Source organism: Mus caroli, chromosome 4, assembly GCF_900094665.2.
Source record: "Mus caroli chromosome 4, CAROLI_EIJ_v1.1, whole genome shotgun sequence".
NCBI classification, from domain to species: Eukaryota; Metazoa; Chordata; class Mammalia; order Rodentia; family Muridae; genus Mus; species Mus caroli.
In genome coordinates this window covers 53078111-53103320 of record NC_034573.1, presented here as the reverse complement: position 1 = coordinate 53103320, position 25210 = coordinate 53078111, and the positions used below count along the sequence as shown (strand labels likewise).

The 25210-nt window shown below is 41.2% G+C and overlaps 1 protein-coding gene and 1 pseudogene across 3 annotated transcripts in view; one reads left to right on the top strand and one right to left on the bottom strand.

Moving 5' to 3' along the window:
• Kiaa1958 (KIAA1958 ortholog) overlaps positions 1-25210 on the bottom strand; it is a 132508-nt gene that overhangs the window by 51933 nt on the left and 55365 nt on the right. For all 3 annotated transcript variants that reach the window (XM_021159964.2, XM_021159963.1, XM_029476265.1), the window contains exon 2: positions 14205-15399. In XM_021159964.2, the coding sequence (XP_021015623.1) occupies positions 14205-15375 (1171 nt within the window). In that variant the 5' untranslated portion in view covers positions 15376-15399. The remainder of the gene's footprint in view (positions 1-14204; positions 15400-25210) is intronic.
• Positions 10528-11156, top strand: LOC110292572 (annotated as a pseudogene).

Here is a 25210-nt window from a genome sequence, read left to right as displayed (position 1 = left end):
ATAACATTTAAAAAAAAATCAAAAGAGCCTAAATAAAACTTAGGGATTGAATGTAAAAGTGTGTGTGTGGGGGGAGGGGGAAGTGTGTGGGGAAAGTGTTGGGGAAGCAAGCGGAATGGAGTTCACGAACACTAGCCAGTGATGAGAGAGGCACAGTTCTGGGACTATATTAGAAACCATCAGTGGACCTAGATGGGTCAATTTTATGTACACGGATTGACTGCTTGCAAAGGCTGCAAGGCTGCTTACCAACTCCTCATTTCCAGAACTTATCAGTTATACAGGTCTAAGTCTTTTATAGTGGGGCTTGAGAGTGGTTCTCTCCCTCCAGTGTTACCTGAGTCCGTTTGCACTTTGCACTTGGCTCTGGTCGTGACAACTCATTTGACTTGCTACCTCTAGACATAGTCCTGTCCAACCTGCAGACTCACAGGGTCCAGTCAAACAAATTCCTTTCATTCCTTTCAAATTTTGTCAGTTCTGAAACTAATAATTTAAATGAAGAAAGGGTGGGCTTCCGGCTACCACTGAATCAATCATTCTGCATAAAAATCATTTACAGCTGTGTTGATTATCCTCAGCCTTTGAATTTGTGTCCCTGAGCTAGGTATGCTCTGGCTAAGCTGTCTGCGTTCAGAGAAGCTGGGAAAAGCCTAAGAAACAGAAACAAAGTATCACTTTCTTTCTTTTTTTTTTTTTGTCATTTAAAAACTCTTACTTCAAATTTAAGAAGAAATACATTGTAAAGAATAAAAGTAGAGAAATGTTTCCACCTGATTTTTGCTCAAAAGTCTGTCCTTAGTTCTCATTTTTTTTTTTTTTTTTTTTTGNTTTTTCGAGACAGGGTTTCTCTGTGTAGCCCTGGCTGTCCTGGAGCTCACTTTGTAGACCAGGCTGGCCTCGAACTCAGAAATCCGCCTGCCTCTGCCTCCCGAGTGCTGGGATTAAAGGCGTGTGCCACCATGCCCGGCTCTTAGTTCTCATTTTTCAGAAGTAACTACCATAAATAAGCCAGTTAAAAGCTGGGTGAGGTAGAGAATGCCATCGGGAGGCAGACGCAGGCAGACCTCTGCATCCTGATCTACATAGTATGTTACAGGATAGCCAAGAGCTACATAGTGAGATCCGGTAAAAGAAGGCTTTAAAACTATAAAATAGTAGATATAGTCTGTAAATTGCAATACTAAAAGTTGCTTTTTAAGAGCTAGAGAGATAGCTCAGCAGTTAAAAGCAGTGGCCACTCTTTTAAAGGACTTGGGTTGGATTCCTAACACCCACAACGATGAGTCACAACCATGTAACTCCAGTTCCATGGGCACTGATACCCTATTCTGGCCTCCCTGGGCACCAGGCACACATGTAGTACATAGAGATGTATCTGGGCAAAACACTCATATGCATGAAATAAAATATTTGAAAAAAATTGAAATAGCTTTCTACTGCATTAACAATACAGTTACAAACACCAAAAAGACTCATTTCAACCCATGTTGCTTTGACTTAAGAATTACAGCCCCTGTGGAGCATGGTATTGCATGTCCAATACTTGGAGGCAAAGGCAGAAGGTTTTCTTGAGTTCCAGGCTATCCAGGGCTACACAGTAAATGATAGTATTTTTAAATTTTAGAGCCAGGTTACCAGTTGTCTGCAAAAATAAATTTACAATTGTAACATAACCAGGCTCATCTGTAGCCGAGGAGAAAGTGTCCTGAATAAAGAACGGGCTAAGAAAGCCTTGGCTTTCATTTATCACAGCAGCTCAATTTCGAATCCAGCCACTCCCTCTTAGTCATAAATCACCCTAAAACAGTCCTAATAAATGTGTTATCTAAAGGCAACCAATTTAGTCTTACAAAGTCATTCAATTCAATTAACAATATCATGCTTTAGCAATTATTTGAAACCAAGTTTGTTCTTTTAATTTTTTTTTTAAATTTTTTTGAGACTGGGTGTATTAGCTGGCTTTGTGTATCAACTTGACACAAGCTGGAGTTATCACAGAGAAAGGAGCTTCAGTTGAGGAAATGCCTCCTTGAGATCCAGCTGTAAGGCATTTTCTCAAATAGTGATCAAAGGGGAGAGCCCATTGTGCATAGTGCCATCCCTGGGATGGTAGTCTTGGGTTCTATAAGAGAGCAGGCTGAGCAAGCCAGGGGAAGCAAGCCAGTAAGAAACATCCCTCCATGACCTCTGCATCAGCTCCTGCTCCCTGACCTGCTTGAGTTCCAGTCCTGACTTCCTTTGCTGATGAACAGCAATTTGGAAATGTAAGTTGAATAAACCCTTTCCTCCCCATCTTGCATCTTGGTCATGTTTTGTACAGGAATAGAAACCCTGATTAAGACTCTGGGGTTTGACAAGTAGTCCACACTGTGTTGAAGCTAGCCATCATGCTAAATTCAGCCTTGCTGGGATCACAAGCAGAGCCACCGAGCAAGCTCAGAACAACCCAGGTTATTCTGAGAGGGCAGGACTGGGAGAGGTCGTTCTCACTGCTGTAAGTGTCATCCAACCTGAATACCTGAATGTGGCCTCCCAAGCCTCACAGTGGGCATTTGCTTAATTAGCAGGTGAATGAATGGCTGTAGCATGCCTTAGAACCTCGTCCACATAGGGAACTGCACACATGGCTTATTGAAGATTTCTGTGTCCTGGAGATGTGCCTTTAAGCAGGGGGTGTGTAGTTACCAAGGATCCCCAGAGCCAAATGCCTTCAGCCTGCTGTATGTGAGCAGCCACTCTTACCTGGGTCACCAACACCTATAAATCATGTTCTTCTTAAGACAATGACCTGTTTAGGCACTATGACATCATACACACAGCTTTCACACCTGACTCCAGCTTGTCTCTCAGCACAAGCCTGCCATCTCCCTTGAATTTGTTCTCAAGCCACACTCAACTCCTTGCCTTCTTCAATACTCTTCATGTGTCCACAAGGACTGTGGACATCCTCTCTGTTCACGGTCTCTTTGCAATGCTCTTCCATGTGTTCTTCGAGGCTGAATCAACTGCCCCACATATGTATTTCACTACAACTTATGCACTGGAAATAGGTGGTCTGTCTGCCCCCTTTAAATAATGGTATCCCCATGGACAGGGAATTTGACATTCATCTTTGATTCTTCACCAGCCCAGCACAAGTTTTTGTCATATCACATAGCTAGCTGATTTTGAAAATTGTTTTTTTTTTTTTAAAGATTTATTTATTATNTGTAAGTACACTGTAGCTGTCTTCAGACACTCCAGAAGAGGGTGCCAGATCTCGTTACAGATGGTTGTGAGCCACCATGTGGTTGCTGGGATTTGAACTCTGGACCTTCGGAAGAGCAGTCGGGTGCTCTTACCCACTGAGCCATCTCACCAGCCCCTTGAAAATTGTTAAATGCAAATGCTTAGTGGGGGAAACTAAGACACACGGCTTTCTTGCTCCTGATATATAAGATACTCTTTATGTTCAAGTCTAGCTCCTTTTAAAAAGGTTTCTCAGAAAAGTAAAATGATTTCTGTAAATCTCTTGGGGGATATAATGTAACACCTAACCTGTGGACAAGGAATGGGCATGACCTGGAGATAAAAAGGGGAAAGAAAGCAACAGTTCAGGCTACAATCAGAATCAGCTTCCCTTCCTAAGGAGTGCCTGAGTGAGCGAACAAGGGAGCAGAATGCTCTAAGGACACAAAAAACACCAATGCTAGCAGGAAGTACTAGGTGACTCAGTGTTATCAGAGCTCAGGCCCTCTCCTCAGTGCCTCACCTTACAATTTTGCATTTGGTTTTTATAAAGGCATTGTTGTTAATTTGTAAATGTGGTTGCTAGCCATCAGGAGGCATCAATTTAAAAATATCTTATTCTAAATTCTATACAGCCAGGCTGCCTGCTACACAGTTCTCAGACAAGAACTTTTTCACAGGGAAGAGGATGGTAAAAAGACTTGAATTTGTTGATGGTCTCTCATATCTTTCAACACTTCTGTCTCACGCTTTCCGGTAATAAATATTAAAAAAGGGTAAACAGAACTTTCCTGGAAGACACACACACATCTTGGAGGAATATGGCAATAGAAGCAACATACATGTATATGTACTTGCAAGTATGCGCACTCATAAGTAAGTGTACACATTTTACATATTCCTATCCTTTAGCACACTGTTCAAGTGCATGTCGGTATGTCTCTAAAGGAGTAACCTTTTCTTCCCATATAAACATCTTACACTCACTGCACATAACAGTAGTAGGTAGCTCTGTCTGTGCCCATCTCAAGTACAGAACTTCCAAGAACATTCTTGTCCTGGAAATTTTGTTCTGACTCCTCTCTCTAGCTATGTGGCTAACCAAGGACTGAACTTAATATTATTCCTAGGGTAGAGGCCTGATGCTCCTAAGACTGGATCAGGGGTTAGTATATCTGGTGTGACATGGGTTCTATCTATCAGCTAACAGACATGACAGCAGCGAGCACAACTAACTTCACACTTAGAATAGGAGGTGGAGATGAAGCACATCTGTCCTGAGGAAGCCCAGGTTGGAGACAGCAGAAACAAGATGGCATCTGTACCCTGGAGTAACGCTTGCCTGAAGATCTATAAGGCAATTAATTTTTTCCTCCAGTTTAACTCAGTTTCTATTTCTGACAAAAGAAACCATTAATTATTGTGTCATCATGAACCAAATAACAGGAAACAACATACACCTTTATTAATTTTTGAAGCTCATTAAACTCAATTTTACAATAGTAATTTTTCAAAAAGGACAGTGAACAATTGAGACTACTGCACTTCTTTCTGAACCTATTTTGCTTCATAACAAAATCATAAGGTAAAATTGTAAGAAAAAAATACACAGAAAACAATGAAAGTAAAAACTAGAAACAGACTCAATTGTAAACAAAAATGTGATACATTAAATCACTGGAAATGGGAACTATTCAATAAATTATTCTAGAACCTTGCAGAAAATGACATCAACTCTTACCCCCCAATATATTCTACCTTAGAGTTTTAAATGTCAAAAGAGAGCGAAGGAAAGGGGGACACAGAAGAAGCAGAGGAACTAACAGGTAACTAAAAATTACTTCATTCTATTTTTAAAAGTGTGTGTTTTGGCTGCATGCATGTATGCAGACGGCAGCACAGGATCCTCTGAAGGCTGACTTATGACTGGTTGTGAGCCACCATGTGGGTGCTGAGAAGTGCATCCTATTCTGCAAGAGCAACAACTGCTCTGAACTGCTGAGCCATCTCTCCAGCCCCAGACAACTATTTAAAAAAAATTTTTTTTTAATCATTGCAAATGCCTGGGATCTATGCCAGCTCTGTCACTGAGACGCACCATATCACCTAACTATCTATCTGATCTCAAGGTAGGGAAGGACTTTCTGAATAAAGTACCAAAAGCAGAAAAGATGTCAGATTAAACAGACAAGAATGAAAGAATTGTTATCACAAGAAAGTTCAAGAAAATCTATACTTCCTAAGATAGCACCAACAAAATCAGGACCCAATATACTTTCAATAGACATGCCAGACTGGGCTATTGTTTTTAACACATTCAGGTTTCACATGTCAACCTTTAGCCAATAACAGGTTGTGTTAACAGGATGCGCAAAGGGAAACTTCCTCTTGCTGAGTGGTCATCATACTGCACAGTACCACAGTGCAGTGCACTGGCTGCCTGTGGGATGAGGCTGTGCATACAGACCCTGGAGTGCAGCACCTGGAGGAGATGTGTGTATCCCTCTATATGCTAACTAAAGCTTTCTAACCAGTTTAAATGCACGCCTACACATACACACAATAAGATGAAGAAACCAGCCCTAGGCAGGTCCTTTAACAAGTGCTAAAGAGGGCACTGAAGAGCATCTTGACACAGGAGACAGCAGCTCCACCTTTTATGGACCCCTGAAGATCTTCCAAAGAGACAAGACGTGGAGGAGGAAGACAGTAAAATTAATGATTCTGATTGTGAAAACCTCTGCTAATGTGAGTGCTTATTTCTTGGTTTTTTAACTAAACTAGCTTAAAATGCCTAAAAAAAGAAAAAAGAGAGAGAGAGAGGAAAAAAAAAACAGAAAGAAAAAGCACCTCAGACTAAAGATAATAAAAATTTAATGAAAGAAGATGTTTTATCTTTCCATAATGAATTGTTTCTTAAGGTAAATGCTATTACAAGAGTCAAAAAGCTTAAATTTTTTCTAAATTTTTTTAGTTAAAAAACAAACAAACAAACAAAAAACCTTAACAGCTCTGAGAACAAAACAGGAACAATAATACTTGCAAGGTAATGGGAAACCAGAAAAGAAAAATAGACCTTGTTGGTTAAGGGCTCTGCGTGCAGTTAAGAAGATTAGAAGTAAGTTCCTGTTTGTCCTTGGTTAAGTCCTTGCAAATAAAGGTTTCCGTCTGTAATTAAGAAGTGTTCCTGATTCTTAGATCTGGTGTCAAGTGCTCCGGGTCCATTCACACTGTGCATACACTTTGTTCCTTCCCTCTCCATTGTATCTTTCTAACAATGTGTAACAGCCAACACTCTCCCACCTTTATCTCTTCTATAAACACCTTTTCTCTTCTATAAAAGGGACTTCAAGGAGCCAGCAGGGGCTACTCTATCAAATCCTGACTTAGGGTGAAGCAGCCAGCTGGCCAGTCCCAGGTGAACCTCAAAATGCAGCTTGTTTTAATTGAATAGTAGATTCAGTCTTTTCTCAAGATTCTCAGGTTTAACACTATAAGCTATGGTTAAGTTTCCACTGAAGAAGAGTTTTAAAGCGAGCTGAACACAGCTGGAGCACAGCTTGCAGCCTGCAGCAGAGTACAGTCATCTGCTGTGGCCTTTGGCCTCAATCCTGCTGACACGCTTCAAAGCCGTATAAAGAATGCCTGGGTCCCCGTGAAACCTGCTAGGCCCAGGTTTACCAGAAAATTTGGGTAGGAATTGGGTTAATGGCCTTCATAATATCAGGAGTGCTGATAAAAGACATAAACTGTTAACTAAACTCAGTTTAGTTAAAACCTAAGAAATAAATACCCACATTAGCCCACCCTGTACCTGTTCATGGCCATCATTAACCATGCCCCAAATTCACTCAAAATGAGTAGTGTTGGCTAAGCTTAAGAAAACTGTATTAGCAGTGGGGCAGTGGTGGCGCACGCCTTTAGTCCCAGCACTTGGGAGGCAGAGGCAGGCAGATTTCTGAGTTCAAGGCCAGCCTTGTCTACAGAGTGAGTTCCAAGACAGCCAGGGCTACACAGGGAAACCCTGTCTCGAAAAAAACCAAAAAAGACAAAAAAGAAAACTGTTTTAGACGGGAACACAGAACATTGCTGTACACTTATCTACGTATCATTTACAATATGGCATCAATAAATGTATCTGAGATGCAGAGTATGCTAATGCTTGGCCCCTACTCACTCACCCAAATAACTCGGGTCCTACACACCCCACGCATGGTGATCTAAAATGACACACTATTTATTTTTTTATCTATTATATTTTCATGGTGAAGAAGTATAGCAAAATTCGAGGCTTTTGGGCTCAGGCTTGGGAGTGTAGCCTTTGTGGCTTAGTGCTCCAGGTACTGGTCATAAAACAGATAGCGACATTCTTTCCTCCACCCACCTGCTTCCTGGGTTCAATTCAAAGAATGGCACCCTGACCATTACTGGAACCTACAATGCAAATGTGCTATCTTTAGGGGCTCTTAGATTGTTAGGGGCTCTTAGAAACTGTCTTGAGAGATAACCTGACACTTGTGACTTTATACTTCCTTGTGACTCTTAACTGGTATTTTTGGTATTTTCCAACAACGCCCTCCCCACCTCCTTGAGTTGTGGTTTCTTCCTTTAAATACCCCCTTACTCAACTACTCGGGGCGCCATGGTCCTCTACCCCTGCGTGGTGTATGACCATGGGCCCGAGAACGCTCTCGAATAAAAATCCTCTTGCAGTTGCAGCAAGACCGTTTCTTGTGGGTGATTTTGGGGTGTCGCCTCTCCTGAGTCAGAACGTGAGGGAGTCCTCACGTTGTGGGTCTTTCAATGGTACAACCTCACAGAAGGTTACACACAAGTATATTTAAGAAACAAACATAAAAGTGTAACTCGGGACACAATAGGGTTTTAAATTTCATCCTCATGAACTATATATTCATAGAAACCTTGAAAGGTAATAGAGTAAAAGCTACTGCTAGTAATTCTAATATAGTCTGTCCACTTCCCTTACTGCTAAAGTCTGTTGAGTGAAACAACAGAAATGATGTGGAAGTCAATGCTTTATACCTTAGCATTTCACAACTTTAGGAATTCAGTTCAACTAAAACAAGGATGATCTCCTACCAGGGAACAAAACTTAAGAAATATGAGTGCAACGAGTTACAGCAACATCTCTTACACTCTAAAAGACTGGAACTGGAACTGCCACTGGACTCCACAGACAAAACTAATAATACACCTCCAGGTGACTAAGACTGCTAGCCTACTGAGTACTCAGTTAACTCAGGTTAACTGTCTTTAAGAAAACAATGTAACAACCAACCTGACTTGTTTTGGAATTTTTATGTAATCGACCTTTAACAACCTAAGTTAATGCATTGCTAAAATCTTTATTTTATTTTATTTTATTTTATTTTGAGAGGGTTTCCCTCTCTTCCAGAACTCATTATGAAGACCAGGCTGGCCTCAGATTTAAAAAGATCTGCCTCCCCTTGGATTGCTGGAATTAAAAGGCATACACCACCATGCCTTGCTCCTAGAGTAATACCTGTGTGTTTTAATCATCATTTGCTTAAAACAGCAAAAACAGAAGTTGAAAGTCATCTTAGAAAATGAATATCAACCATAAATGTTGAACGTAACAAGTGGATATTGCTTGATAAACAGTGACATTTGTAATACTATTTGTTATCTGGACCAGCTGGGATCAGTGATGTAATCCCATGTAAAAATCTGTTGAAGTTTTTTGTAAATTATCCCTCATTTTTTCCTGTGTAATGCTTCCTGTGCTGCTCAAAAAAGTTGAGAGGGAAGCCCTTTGTTAGGGAGAGACACAGAGACAAATTCACAGGGCTGCCTTCAGGCAGGTGCAGACGCACACTCATAAGACAGGCAGAGACATGCAGCAAGAAGAAAAGAATTCAAATCTGGGCTTGCTTTTGGTGAAATGGCACCAATAAGAGGGGCTCTGATTTCCTTAATGCCATACTTACATATACGTGGTGACTCTAAGTTTATTATTAATGTATTCAAATAGACTACATGATACTACTGAAAATGCAATAACTTCTCTTTGTTTTAGGCTGAGTCATTTATCAGTTTATTATTATTTAAATAGAATTTATAAAATCATGTAGTACTATTGTAATGATCCAATATAGACTTAAGTTTCCAAGGTGTTCAAGTGCCTGTTCTTAATTTTGGCTGTTTTCTCCCCAGGGCTTTTCTCTTTTGTTTAGTCCCAATTGTGCTTGATACACTAACTGTGTAGAACCCACTTATATTGTAATTATATACTTTTGTATGTGTGTGTGATCAAGTATAAATAAATACACAAACAGAGATAAGTAAATAAGTTAAAATTTAAAATTTAGAATATAGAACTTAGGTTGGACTCTAAGAAGTCAAGGTGAATTATGTTAAGTTTATGTAACTCCCACAAAAACAGAAATATCAATTAGGTTTTTATTAATCTCACTGCTGTTTCCAGTCCAGCTTCTCTGAAGCCAACAGCATGTTGAAATTTGGTATCTTTCCTCAGAATGGTGGGCCAGAACACAAGAACCACCTTGGAAACCTGCCATTACTTCAAAGTGCTTTTCTTGAACATTCTACTCTAGGCCAAACAAATTCTCCTTGTCAAATTCCCCTTTGTGGGAGTAATGTCAGATCAACTCATGGCTGGAGGCATTATATGCTATCTTTGGTTATGCCTAATTTTTATAGCTGATATAAGAGGTGCAATTGCAATAAAAAGAGAGAATCGTGATGTAACACATGTACTACAGGAAGAATTAAAACAACTTCTTTACTGGGCTGTGGTGGTGGCCCCCACCTTTAATCCCAGCACTAGGAAGGCAGGGGCAGATAGATCTCTGTGAGTTTGAGGCCAGCACAGTCTATAGAGTTAGTTCAAGGACAGTCAGGGCTACACAGAGAAACCCTCTCAAAAAAAAAAAAAAAAAAAAAAAAAAAAAACAATACAAAACAAAAACCACATCTTCTTCAAATAGGTTGAATGTCTTTTCCAAATTATTATACAATGACATTCAAATGTGGTTTACAGCTGGGTTCCACAACTTGCTTCACAGGTTAGTGTGGAGAAAATGTATTTCTGAACTGTTTCATTAAATACAATTTGAGAATATAGAAAACTCTACCAGTTGTCTCCTATTTAAAAAGATGAGAGGGAGGCTGGTCTGGCTCCCGCTTTCACAGTCATTGCAGTACATTGAGCTCCATAGAGACAGCACCAGGGCAAGTGAGAGCCAGACAGGCACTGGGGGACTCTGTGCCTCACGGAGGAAAAATCAACTAAACATGGGCAAAGGAGATCCTAAGAAGCCGAGAGGCAAAATGTCCTCATATGCATTCTTTGTGCAAACCTGCCGGGAGGAGCACAAGAAGAAGCACCCGGATGCTTCTGTCAACTTCTCAGAGTTCTCCAAGAAGTGCTCAGGGAGGTGGAAGACCATGTCCGCTAAAGAAAAGGGGAAATTTGAAGATATGGCAAAGGCTGACAAGGCTCATTATGAAAGAGAAATGAAAACCTACATCCCCNCNAAAGGGGAGACCAAAAAGAAGTTCAAGGACCCCAATGCACCCAAGAGGCCTCCTTTGGCCTTCTTGTTCTGTTCTGAGTATCACCCCAAAATCAAAGGCGAGCATCCTGACTTATTCATTGGTGATGTTGCAAAGAAACTAGGAGAGATGTGGAACAATACTGCAACAGATGACAAGCAGCCTTAGAGAAGAAGGCTGCCAAGCTGAAGGAGAAGCACAAGAAGGATATTGCTGCCTACACAGCTAAAGGAAAACCTGATGCAGCGAAAAAGGGGGTGGTCAAGGCTGAAAAGAGGAAGAAAAAGAAGGAAGAAGATGAGGAGGAGGATGAAGATTATGAAGAAGAGGAGGAAGATAAAGATGAAGAAGATGATGATGATGAATAAGTTGATTCTAGCACAGTTTTTTTCTTGTCTATAAAGCATTTAACCCCCCTGTACACAACTTACTCCTTTTAAAGAAAAAAATTGAAATGTAAAGCTGTGTAAGATTTGTTTTTAAACTGTACGGTGTCATTTTTTGTATAGTTAACACACTACCGAATGTGTCTTTAGATAGCCCTGGTGGTCTTTTCAGTAGCCACTAACCTTGCCTGGTACAGTCTGGGGGTTGTAAATTGGCATGGAAATTTAAATCAGGTTCTTGTTGGTGCATAGCACAAATTAGTTATATATGGGGACAATAGTTTTGTTTTTGTTTTGTTTTGTTTCTTTTGGCTTTATTTTTGGGGTTTTTTTTTCATCTCCAGTTGTCTCTGATGCAGCAGCTTATACAAAGATAACTGTTGTTCTGTTAACTGAATACCACTCTGTAATTGCAACCAAAAAAAAAAAATTGTGGCTGTTTTGTTTTGTTGACATTCTGAATGCTTTTAAGTAAATACAAGTGAAAAGTACTTCTTATACCCTCCATATATTAAAAATTATATTTCCTAGTGTAAGGATAAACGTGTCCTGAAATGTGAAGATTGGCCTATGTCTACAGAATTATACAATAATTAATGTATAAAGTACTTTAAAGAAAGAAAGCATAATTGGGCATGGTCATGCCTGTAATTCAAGCCCTTGGGAGATGGAGGAGAAAAGATCAGAAGTTCAAGACTTTCCTATGAAAAGTGGGTGGGACAAGAAGGGGGAGAGGGTGGTGAGGGAGGAAGAATATACGAATGAACACATACTGAATGAATGAGTCGGTGAGCGTAAATAGGAGAAAACACATGTAAGGGACTTACATCCAGAATACAGGCAGCTCCAGAGAACTCTTACAACTCAAAGCAGAAAAGAGAACCTAACTTTAAAATGAGCGAAGAATCTGAAAATTTTCAAAAGAAAAAAAAATGTATATATATATATATATATATATATATATATATATGTATGTGTATATATATATATATATATATTTAAAGTGTGTGTGTATGACCAATAAGAACACAAAAAATGTTAAATATCATTAGTTATTAGAATAATACAGGCATAATAACATAACAATTTTTTGTTTGTATGTTTTAAGACGGGGTCTTCTTATGTAGCCCTGGGTGGCTTAGAACTTGCTATGTAGACCAGGGTTAGCCTCAAATTCACAAAGATCTGCCTAACTCTGCCTCCTGTGTGTTGGGAGTACAGGAACAATTTTTAAAACACAGAAAATAATGTGTTGGTGACACACATAGAAACAGGAACCTTTGTGCATTAGTGCTAAGACTTTAAATCAAGTCTTTAGAAAGCAGGTTAGTGGCTTCTGGAAAACCTAAAACATAGCGAGCATAGGCCCAGCAGTCCCACCCCGAAGTCTAATTATAGGCATTACCATGCCCACACAAAAATCACAGTAAGTGCTCACATAATAACTTGTATAAATGTTCACAGTAGCAAACAGACCAAAGGTGGAAACAGCCCAATGTCTAACCATCAGCTGAAGAAAAATGAAGTATGACATATTTATAGTAAAATGTTATTTGGCAATAAAAATTCTCTAATATGGACTAATCCTGAAAATACCACACTTAGTCTAAGAAAGTAGTCACAAAAGGTTATAGTTTAGAAAGTACATTAGCTGTTGCCCTTAAGAACTGAGACGAGAAGAGAGTGAGTGCTTCTGTGAGGCACAAGCACTTTAAGGGGTGCTTCTAGCGACCAGAGGCTTAGCAGTTACAGCACTTACTGCTCTTGCAAAGGTTCAGTTCCCAGTACCCACATGATGAGTCACAAACCAACATTCATTTCTGACCTATTTGGGCACTGAGCAAGTATGTGGTACACATATATACATGCACAGGATCACTCATAAAATACATTTTTTAAAAAAGGTGTCTTTTATAAAATGTGAATCACATTTCAATAAAACTGTTATGAAAAGCCACCAAAAAAAAAAACGCAAAAAACCAAAAAAAAAAAAAAAAAAAAAAAAAACTTATGATTTTCAACTAGCATACGTTTCAAAGCAACTAAAGGCACTAGATGACACTCTCAGCAGGAGTCAACACTGACTGCAGGACTGTAACAGAAAGGTGCTAACTTCCCTCTGGAGACCTCAGGCTGACACTGAAACTGTAAATGTGTATTTGTAAAAGCAACTTAATTCTAGGAAGTTTCGGGTTTTTCCCAAACACATAGCTCCTTTGAAAAAGATTAAATGTGTTACAGTGTTCTGCTTTCTATATTCTCTGTGCCTGTTCACCCTTTGTCCATAAAAGGACTTGTGTCTGTCCTTTTAGATTTGAATTGTGGACCCCAAGTATGGGCATCAAACCCCTTTATATCTTAGCTCAAACAAGCAATGGATATTTAAACTAAAGAGCATTAGAATTAGAATTGTAGAGGTAGCAGCCATGAATGATGATTCCACAGTTCTGTCAATGAGAATGCATTGAGCTAAGCTGGCCTACTCCAGAAATGTATGTTATCTGAGTCTGTTAAGTTTTAAGACAGGATCAAATGCTTGTTTAAGAAGTTACCTGTTGCTTATTTAAATCATCACACTAACTAAAATGAATGGCAATAGGAAACTGGTTCAAATAAATAAATAAATATATATATATATATATATATATATATATATATATATTATCATACACCTTATTCAACATCAGTTGGCTTAACTACCTCGATACCAATATGAGAAAGAATTTATTTCAAAAATAAATTTACTATAAACAGTTCAGCTAAGGTTGGATATGAATCTTAAGTCTGGCCACCAACAACACAATCGTTTATTTGCCATCTCTAAGGTGCATCTGCTGAATGAACAGCCTCCTTCAGATGGCATTCCTTCATAGTATTCCTTACATGTAATTTATTTCATTATTTCTATCTTCCTGAGAATGAAAATGACTGCACCCTAGCAAACCAAACCAACTGTCTTACAAGAGCTGACGGCGCAGAATTCTTAGGTACGCACGGATGAGGGACTTACAGTCACCTCCAGTTCCATACCTGGAATGCACTGCGCGGTGGCTTCAGTGGTTATGGTTGGAGCAGCAGGGGGCTGCTGTTGACTGGAGCTCACTTCAGGCTCTGTGTTAACAGAGGGAGAAAGGGCTACCTCACATGATGAGACCTGGCTAGGCAAATGGGGCAGGAACTCCTCCGAAGCAACTTGCTCATCCTGTCCAGGCAGCTGCAGGGCAGACAAAGGGATACTGATCTGTTTGTTAGGATGTGATGTGCTCACAGGCATCTGCATGGTCACCTGGTGGGCAGTGCCATGGGCACCAGGGGGTCCTCTGTTTGGTGAAGCCAGAGATACCCTAGCAGTCTTTGGGATGATCGGTCTGGAGATAACAGAGGGAGAGGCTGACAGAATGTGTGGGTCTAATTCCGTGTTGATGGCAGATGTTACATGGGGAATCAGTTTAGCAGACCCTATACAGGAGGGACCAGCATGAGTCTGGGGTTTGGGTTTTGCCATCTGTGTCAATGAAAGGGCTGGTCCATCCACTCCTCCAGTCAGCTCTGCATTTGCCACAATGTAATAATCTTCTGGAATCTCTTGCTTGATTTTCTTGATGATGACATCATTACTGCATTCATCGACCATCTGTCCCTGGGAACTTGAATGGATGGAAGATGGGACGATTCCTGGCCTTTTTCGAGCAATGCTTTGAGGTCTCTGGGTTTGGGGTTCAAAGTCACTGTCTTCATCTGTAACAGAAGACTCGCAAACCATGTCAAACAGTGTATTTTCATCTTCATACTCCTCGACAGCTTCATCCAGTTCCGAGGGCTCACTGCAGTAAGAGAAGTCACAAGAGTCTCTGGTCCGATTACAGTCCAGCTTTGCCTTCACAGGTCTCCCAGGGTACCTCTCCACAGGGCTAGTCTGTGTCTCAGAAGGCACCCCAATTATACTGGGACTATCAGAATTAAAACTTCGGTTGTCCTGGAAACAAACCCTCTCTTGGGACCCAGCTCTGCAAGTAGCTGTTAGTGGCCAGTGGTACGCATGGCCGGCACTACAGCCCCACATTGCAGTCAGGTTCCCATGGGAACCTTCAGAAAGCAAGTGTTTCAGGTTTGGAATGAGGCTGCAAATGGTCCCATGGCTGTGGGCCCAGCTGACCAATTTGGACAGATTCTCAGATGAGGTATGAAGACAATCCTCCATGTTACAGGATCAGCAGTGTCTTTCCTAAAGGGAAATAATCAAAACAAGAAACTGTTATTACCCAAGACATTCCCACATCACAGTTCATTTTTTTCCAACTAAAATCATTTGGAATAAAAAAGGAAATGTGCTTGTAAGCTGCATGTAGATATTATCACTGCATAGGAACAGGGATGGAAAAGGGAAGACAGCCGACTGTCCTCACAGGATAGAGTTTCAAGAGAATGCTGTTAGCTTCCTTTCTTGCTACAACAACAACTGCAAATAAAGAAACAATGAAGAGAAAAGCAGGGCAGCGAGTAGGGGCACGTTTCCTCATGGTGTACTCTCTTCCCATCATGAGAGGAGGCTCATTTGCTCAGTCCTTCAGAAAGCCTGTGCACTATTTGCATTAGCCAAGAGGACTGCTCTTCAACGTCATCATATAGTAAACGTCATACTGGAGGCAGAGCTGAAAACAAAGTGTGGATCCACTGTAGGGCGAATGTCAGAGTGGGGAGGTCACATCTGTTGGACGCTAGAGAACAAGGCAATAGAGGGCCACAGAGAGACTGAGGCACTAAACTTAGCAAGCGAAGAAGAAAGGCTTTGAGGAGAAAGGAAGAACAGTATAGAAAAAAATTGCTGTGAAAGCAAGCAGTGTGCAAAGCAGCAGGAACAGGCAGCCTTGGGTTCTCGCGCCACACCAAACCCTTCCACATTCCTGAGAGGACACCATTCATTCCAGTTAGAGGTAAAATGTCTTCTGAGGCCCCGTGGATAAACAACTGAAACAGGAGTCAGAAGCAGTGGCTCTAAATTCTGGCTGGGTTCTAAGTAGGGACAGAGGATGGGGAGGGAAAGTACAAAGACGTGTGGAGTCTTCAGATAAGAGGAAAGCTAGACAGGGAGACACAAAGAACTTCATGCTTTATCGGCCCTGGTCATTCTCAAAACCTGAAACTGTCTTCACGTGTATATTTTTCCATACCTCATATGGCTGGTAAAATAGATACTCAGCATTAGTCAGTTAACAAGAGACATGCCACTAAATATTAAAACCAAAGGATTCCTGGCTGTAAGAGTCTATTTATGGGGCTGGTGAGATGGCTCAGCGGTTAAGAGCACTGACTGCTCTTCCGGAGGTCCTGAGTTCAATTCCCAGCAACCAACCACGTGGTGGCTCACAACCATCTGTAATGGGCTCTGATGCCCTCTTTTGGTGTGTCTGAAGACAGCTACATATAATATAGTCTGAAGTATACTTAGATATAATAAATAAATCTTTTTTTAAAAGAGTCCATTTATGTGTGAAACATGATTACCCTAAGCTAGTAAACCAGCCTCTGACGTTTTAACAACACCCTGTATGGTAAGCAAGAGACATGTACTACCAAACTCAAGATCTGAGACACAGAAGCACATGTTCTAACAAAAGCCCAACACCATCTACAGGCTTGATATTTTTGTTTTGTTTTGTTTTCTTTTCTTTTTTCCAAGACAGGGTTTCTCTGTGTAGCCCTGGCTGTCCTGGAATTTACTCTGTAGACCAATCTGGCCTCAAACTCAGAGATTCACCTGCCTCTGCCTCCCTGGGAGTGCTGGGGTTAAAGGTGTGGGCCACTACCACCAGTAATGCTATTTCTTTTTTCTGGTTTTCTTTGAGATAGGGTCTCTTTGTGTTGCCCTCAATGTCCTGGAACTCCATCTGTAGACCAGGATGCACTGGAACTCACAGAGATCCCCCTGCTTCTGTTTCCTGAGTGCTGCAACTAAAGGTGTGCAGAGCTACTGCCACCAGCTTCCAGCTACAGGTTTATACATTAACAATGTAAACCCACTTAATATTAATATTATTAGTCAATAAATATTAATATTTATTAACTAATAAATTAATTTACTAATATCTAATTAGTAGTAAATTTATTATTACTGTCAGGCACTGTTGTAGAGCTTGACATACAAACAACCTAATTATTTAAATAATTACAATTTGATTCGGTGATTTAGATTAGTGCCTTGATTTTATAAATGAGAAGAAATTATGGTACTCACACAAAATAAGTACCAGACCTAGTATTTGACCTTATACTATACTTTAGAGTCATGTTCTTTATAACATTCTAACTCTGGCATTTTAAAAAGATGTTTTAAAATTACATGTGTGTGTGCCTGTGTGCAGGTATATGCTTGTTGAATGACGGTGCCTTGGAGGCTAAAGGCATCAGGCTCTCCCAAAGCTGGAGTTATAGGAGCCTGAGTCACCTGATTCGGGTGCTGGGAACCAAACCTGGTTTCTCTGTGAGAGTAGTGCAGACTCTTAGTCCCTAAGCCATCTTTCCAGCCTAAACGGTACAGCCTGACTGCCCTCAAACTACGATCCCCTTGCCCCCACCACAAGTATCTACCAGTGTGTACCAACATAACCAGACAGCATAACAACAGCAGAAGGATTTTACCTCAAGTCTGGGTCACTATCACATTAATGTTGATTTGAGTTTATGTTTGTTTTACAGATTTACTTAAGTTGAATTTTACATTTCTTTAGGTTTATGCCTGAATCAAAACTATAAGCTCCTATGATTAGATTTGTCTATAATTTTTAATATATTCTTTTCAATAAGTATATTTTGAAACACCCAACCCAGTCTGGGCCATTAATTCTGCTCTCACCATAGTGGGCTCACCACTTCACCTCCCGTGAGAAGCAGTACCAGACCTGACCTGTTAAGGGTGCACTGGAAAGAGGCAGGCAACCAGAGGTCAAACAAGAGCCAACAGGTATACGCAGTAGCCCTCATCATCAGCGTAAGGTTACCAGCCAGGCACTCACAGGATTTGGTGAAGTTGGGTAAAAGAGGCCCAGAAAACTTCCAAAGACTTTCACAGGACTCCAGGTCTGAGGAACAGAGAAAACATCCTGGATAGTCAGTCACACTCCACAGGAGGCAGATACGAAGAGGGCAAGGGTTGTAGGCACAAGTAGCTTCTTTTTCTATAGAGAGACCCTAACTAGTTAGGATTACTGCTTGCTCTCTGTAGGGGACTCCAGAGACCCTGGCAAAGAATCCTCTGTTGGAGCAGGGCCATCCTCAGGCAGTAGCCAGGGCTCTCAGGCAGTAGCCAGGGCTCTCAGGCAGTAGCCAGGACTTGATTCCACCCTTCAGCCTGAGCTGCCTTTTGGAACCTCAGCTCCTGCTCAGTGGGGCATTGAGCAAATGCCTTGGAGCCACCTGGGCTGCAAGGATCCCCACTGGCATTGTTCTTTGAAGACTATGTCATTCTCGTGCTTTTGCTTGGGTGACCTCCACTTACCTTCCTGTTCGCTGAAATTAAACCAAGTAAAATGGTGTAAATGTTTGGGGTTCCAGAACCCAAGGACAAGTTCTGGAGACTGGTTGCTCCTTGCCTGCCTATGCACTATTCACTTGTCCTCACTTGTTGAAGACTTAGATTGCTTCTTTCCCCAGTGCAGTCCTGAGCCACAGGCTATGAATCAGGAGAGCCTGATACACACTGCCCAGCACTACCTGCTTTTTGCAGTCTCTGGCTCTTCCTACTTCCCCTCAGCCTCTGCGTCCAGCTCTGTCTCTTCATGGTAGCAGATATATGGAAAGCTTGTCTTCATTTTGTGTATTGCATGTATTTGCATGTACATGTGTGGTGTATGTGTTCATATGGGCATGGATGTAATGCATGACTGTGGGTGACAAAGATTGACACTGGGGGTCTTCCTCAATTGCTTCTCTATCCTACTTATTTATTTTATGTATATTGTCATCTTGTCTGTATGTATATCTGTGTATCACAATTGAGCCAAAGTCCCCTGAAAGAGCAGTCAGTTCCCACACCCCTTGAGACAGAGTCTCTCACTGAACCAGCACTGGGATTACAGGTGTGTGTCATTACCGCTGGGCACTAAGGACCCACACTGAGGGCCTCATGCTTGTGCAGCAGATGCTTTACCACTGAGCCACTGCCCCAGCCCTTTGCATGCCTTACACACACTATAACTACACTTATCAACCTTGAATTAAAGTGTGAGGGCAGACCACGGGAATAATTTTTTCAACAGTTTGAGGAAAATTGTTTCAAAGAAAATAATATTCAGATCTAAAAGCATCATGCCACTTTCCCCAAGCCCAAGAAAGCAGCCAGCCTGGAGTGAAAACCTACCTGGCCCTTCCAGCTGGCATCAGATGCTTCTCCCTGCTGGACAATCTTTGGAAGTTCTAACTCTTCAAAGCCTTTTCTATTGTTTGTTTTAAAACTACCAGATCTCAGTTGCTCACATATAAGATTTCTGTAACAAACTCATTTCTTAAAATATGCAAGTATTTGGGGGAAAAAATCAACAACAAAACCCCAGGAAGCTGGGCACTGAGGCCATGCTTGTGACAGCAGCAGTGGGGAGGCTGGAAAATGGAGGTTATGAATTTGAGGGTAAAACCTGGGCTGCATAGCAAAATCCTATTTCTAAGTAAATAAACAAGGTGGGGGAGGCAATGGCACACACATTTAATCCCAGGATTTAGGAGGCAGAGGTAGGAGGATCTCTGAGTTCAAGGCCAGCTTGGTCTACAGAGTGAGTTACAGGGCAGCCAGGGCTACCCAGGGAGGGGAAAACTAAAGTACAAAGACATAAGAAAAAATAAGCATGTCATAAATAAGTAGGTAAGCAATATTAGTGTATTTCAGAAGTCAGCATACTTAGACTGTCTCCTAATCCATCTGTAGGTCCAATGTAATTCCAACCACAAAGGCATTGCAGGTCATGGAAATATTTTTTGGACTTGTTGTAGAGATAACATTATTTGGTTGTAAGCAAGATAGTGACTTTGGAGTCATTCTGATTATATGAGGAAAAGACAAAACTAGAAGCTGGAATTCAAGCAAGATATAACATTAACCAACCTTGAAGAGTGTCAGATGGATAGGCAAGGGGGAAGAGAACAGATCTGAAGAATAATTAGAAAGAAGATAAAAAGGGGGTAGGTGGGGGTGGGGAGGACAGCTCTGGTGTTGCTCAACCTCTCACTGAAACACACATTCACTCCCTGTTAACTAGTTTGTTTGTTTGTTTGTTTGTTTTTGAGACAGGGTTTCTCTGTATAGCCCTAGCTGTCCTGGAACTCACTCTGTAGACCAGGTTGGCCTTGAACTCAGAAATCTGCCTGCCTCTGCCTCCCAAGTATTGGGATTAAAGGTGTGTGCCACCACGGCCAGCCACTGTTAACTAGTTACGCTTCAAAAAAACCAGTCAAGGCTGGGTCACAGCTCCAGAGGATCAGGGTTGGATTCCTGAAACAACAGGGGCCTTACAACAGTCCTTAACTACAGTTCCAGAGGGTCCATTGCCCTCCTTCAGGCATCAGGGCAGCATGCAGTGTGGTTATATATACATACATTCGATAGCAAGATATCCTCAAAGGTTCAACATGACACGTTTATCTTAGGGGTAACCAACTGTTGTCTAATTAAACTTAGGGCCCCCATTCAGTAGGAATATCTGGTCCTGAAAACTTCAGTCAACTACCAGTGGCTGGGGAGGCCATGCAACCTGCCACCTTTCCAAACCAGTATAATCTCTCACTGCATTCTTACTATTCATCCTTACAGGCACAGATAAGTGAAGCTCTTACCCCTCATCAAAGAAGCAACAGAATCCATTACAGAAAGCCACAATTGGTCAAAAATATAGAGAACAACTTACCGGGTGCCTGAAGCATCTCTGCTATATATCCAGTACACCTCGGGCTCAGGGAAGACTGAGGAACAGGGGAAGGAAAGAGTCCAAGAGCTAGAGGGCTAGGAAGTCTGCTGCAAGACTGAGTCTTTTAGCTTTGACAGGGAAACTATACTCATGTCTCAACAATAGAGTGACTTAAACAACGGCAGTTGAAAAGCTAAAACGGACAGGGGACTCTCACAAAGGATGGTCCCTACACGAAGAACCACAGTCAATTAATCACTACTGAGAAAGGAAGAATTAGTCTTCCCCAGGATTGAACTCTCGGTTGGTTATCCAATATCAAGTGGTCAGGGCCCTAAAAGCATACACTTACAAGTGACACAAAATAGACTCAGCATGTATTGTGTTTGTGCATGTGTAACAATAAAAATGAAAGAAAAGGAGGCCATGAATTTGAGAAGGGGAGGACTTGGGTTGAAGGGAATAGAAGGAGCAAAATATATGAAATAAAAAAAAAAAATGGTGTTCCCATCAATAGGAATGATTTGACATGATGCTTCATGCTTTTACAGCCCATGCAAAATAGTAGTGAACAGAAAATTTTAAAAGTTCTTTCTCACAGTAAATGATACATGTATTCTTAAACTGCCTCTAAATTTGCACAGCTTCATTTCCCAGATTTTCAAGACTAAGAGAGCAATAGCTTTCAAACAAAGAATCTGTCCTAGATGATAAAGACCCACCGTGTAAGTAAGCTAAAGGCATCTGGTTCTGGAATCCGAGACCAGCATGAAGAGGCACCCTTCCACCCTAAAGGCTTGGTCACCAGTATCCTCCACAAGAAGAAAGCCCACTGCCAGTGCCCAGGCCTCTGGTCTCCCTGGTGCTGAGCTGCTCTCTGCTGTCTACCCCTTTCTTTTGGCTCCCGGGGACTGCCTCTACCACTCTTGCTTGATTTGCTGCTGCTCCTCGGTTTTCCTGCGTGTAGTTAGCAGTGTTTTCTTCCCAGATTCCGGTTTCAGTAGACAGTGTTCTCCACCCATGGAGAGCCGGTTATCAGGTACAGACTCAGGACAGTTAGCATCCAATGCCATCGTGTCTCAATAATTGATGTTATCCTCTCAGCTGCCGAAGTTCAAACTCTAGACGCCTTCCCTGACTTCATCATATGCTGTTATTTGTCCAAAGGGTACAGCAGGCCTGGTTCAATTCTGGAAACTCATTCCAGCTACTGGCTCTCAAAACTACTGTGTTAAGAGAACTTGTGGTTTGTAGCACAGCAACCCTTCTGAAACTCACAGAAACTGATGAAGCAGTCAGAGAGAGGTGTGTTTTCTTTCTTATGCAGTTGCTGACCTTTTAAAAATGTGGTAACACTCTGCCTACAGAATCTTATATAAATTAACTCCTCATCATCACTGGCTCTCAGGGAGGGAGGATGTATCTGTCTCATTACCGTGACATATTTGCTCACAGGAGTGAGCCTTGAAGCTACTCATATCTCATTCTAATAACTCCTCTCTTCTGACCCATTTCAGGAACAAGATGACAAGTGCTGAACACAATGTTAATTGTTCCAGAAGAGAAGGGTAGGCAACAGCAACACTGGGGTGTGAATAACCTATTTCTACTCATAACAAACTCTGAAATAAGTTCAATAAACATCAAGATGGCTTGATTATCTCAAGATACTGCTAATGAGATGGAACCCACCGACTTGGAACTGTATCATTCCTTCTAAAAATACTGGAGGAAGACCATTTTTTTAACATGCAAAAAAAATAAAATAAAATTCAGTTGTTTGTTTGAATATTATGGTCCCTTCATAAAAGCACAAAACTTTTCACTTTCTCATTGGCGTCTAGATTTTATATTCTGATCTATTTCTCTATTGTACATCGCTTGGGCTAGGGAGGACTTAGTTAGTGAAGGCCAGCTGCTCAAGCATGAGAATCTGAATTCTAACCCCAGCACCACACAGAGCCAGATGCAGTGGCATCCATCTGTAACCACAGCCCCAGGGTCAAAGGAAACACTCAGATTCCTGAGCTCACTCCATCAGCCCAGTCAATAGAAAAGCTCCAGGGTTAGTGAGCGACCCTTCCTCAAACCCTCAGTGGAGAGCAATTCAAGAAGACACTCAACTTCTGGCCTCCACACCCGTATTTACTCCCATGTGCATTCAATCAAACAATTACACACACACACACACATGCTGTCTGAAGTTCCTCTAGTTGACTATGTTTTTAGTTTCATGAAGGCAAATCTTTATTTTCCTGAAAACCATTTTAACTTATTTATGTTTAAACATTTTTAATTCTAATTTCTATGGTAAAACTTCCATATTAAAAATGATATTCCATACTTATACTGAATAAATTTTCTCAGCTATGTTAACAGTATTTGCAGTTTCTTAATTCAAAGGTATATTGTGTCAAATAGTGAACAATATGTTACTGAATGAAAAAAGAAACAGAAAGACAAGACTGCTCCTAAGGGCTTGGGGTCTTTATTATAGATATAAGGCAAAGGCTGGCAGAGGCAGAGATAGGTGGGGGCCTCAGTTTTAGCTTGCCCCCCAACTTTCCCAGTCTGCTCAGTCTCAAGAATGTCTCTGGCGGCTAAAACTACAAATGAGTTCATTTCTTCTCTTTTGAGAACTTTTTGGAGTTTGGTTGGTTGGTTGGTTTTGAGACAGGGTTTTTCTGTGTGGCCCTGGCTGTCTTGGAATTTGATCTATAGACTAGGGGCTATCCTTGAACTCAAGAGATGCACCTGCCTCCTGAGTGCTACAATTAGAGGTATGTGCCACCACTATATGGTTTTCATTAGTTGTATTTTTATGTATATGAGTGTTTTACCTGCAGGTATGTCTGTGTATCACCTGTGTGCCTAGTGACAGCAGAGGCCAGAAGAGACACTGGATCCCCTGGAACTAGTTACAGACGTTTGTGAGCTGCCATGGAATCAAACCCAGGTTCCCCAACCCCTGAGCCATCTCTCCAGCCCAGTTTATTTTTAATACCATTTCAAAATGGCGCCTGAAGGGTCAGTACAAGGAGCTGCAGCAGCAACTCTAAACCAGGCCCCACGGCTATAATTTATGGGACAGCCTGTGTTCTTTTATGGAAAGTTCACCTCTAATTTGTCTGGGAAATGGTGGGGGGAGGGAGGGAGAAAGACTTTTCTTTGGCTCAGGGCTAATTAACTTTCTGGGTCATCTTCCATTCTGTGAACATCGGTGCATGTGTGAAGTCTTCCTTTCTTAGTTTCCAGATTTCCTACAGATTTTGATTCTTTTTTCTTAGTGAACCTTCCACTTGGTTTTAAGAGACAGTAAGATGTTTGGCTTGGCTGACTATAGAGAACTGGAAAGCAAGCAGCAGAGCTTCTCAAATCATGCCAGCTGACACCACCTAGGGTTGTTAGAACACATGACCTGCTTATTAGGGCAACCCTAGACACGGATACACTGACTAGGAGGTTGGGCTTGGGAAGATGTGCTTGTACCAACTTTTTAGCCAATACTAAGAGTTAGCATTAAAACACCATGACTCTGCATAATTTTTAAAAAAGATTTGTGTCTGTGTATGCACATGTGCCCAGAGGTCAGAGCAGGTGTCAAATTCTCTGAAGCTTGTAGTAACAGAAGTGGCAGCTCCCTTGCATGGATACCAGGAACTGAACTCTGGTCCTCTCTAAGAGCAGCAAAGTCTCTTAATTCTAGGCTATCTCTCCACCCCAATTCTATAAAAATTTTAACAATACAGTAACTATAATTAATCAGGCCTTGAATTTTAATTATTTTTGCTTAGCTTGATTTTGCTTACTGATTAATAATGTAACAATAAGCACCTTTTTATATTAACATTTTTTAGGAAAAAATATTTCATTGTTATTTATGTGTGAGTATATATATGAAAGTATGTATGTATATATGTATATTTGTGTATGTGAGTGTATGTATGTATATGTATGTGTGTATGTACGTATTCTTGTGCCAAAGAAAACCAGAAGTGTGTGTTGGATCTTTTGGAGCTAGGAACTGATCTCAAGATTCAAGAGTATCACTGACTGGTCTCTCCAGCATCACTGACTGACTGGTCTCTCCAGCATCACTGACTGACTGGTCTCTCCAGCATCACTGACTGACTGGTCTCTCCA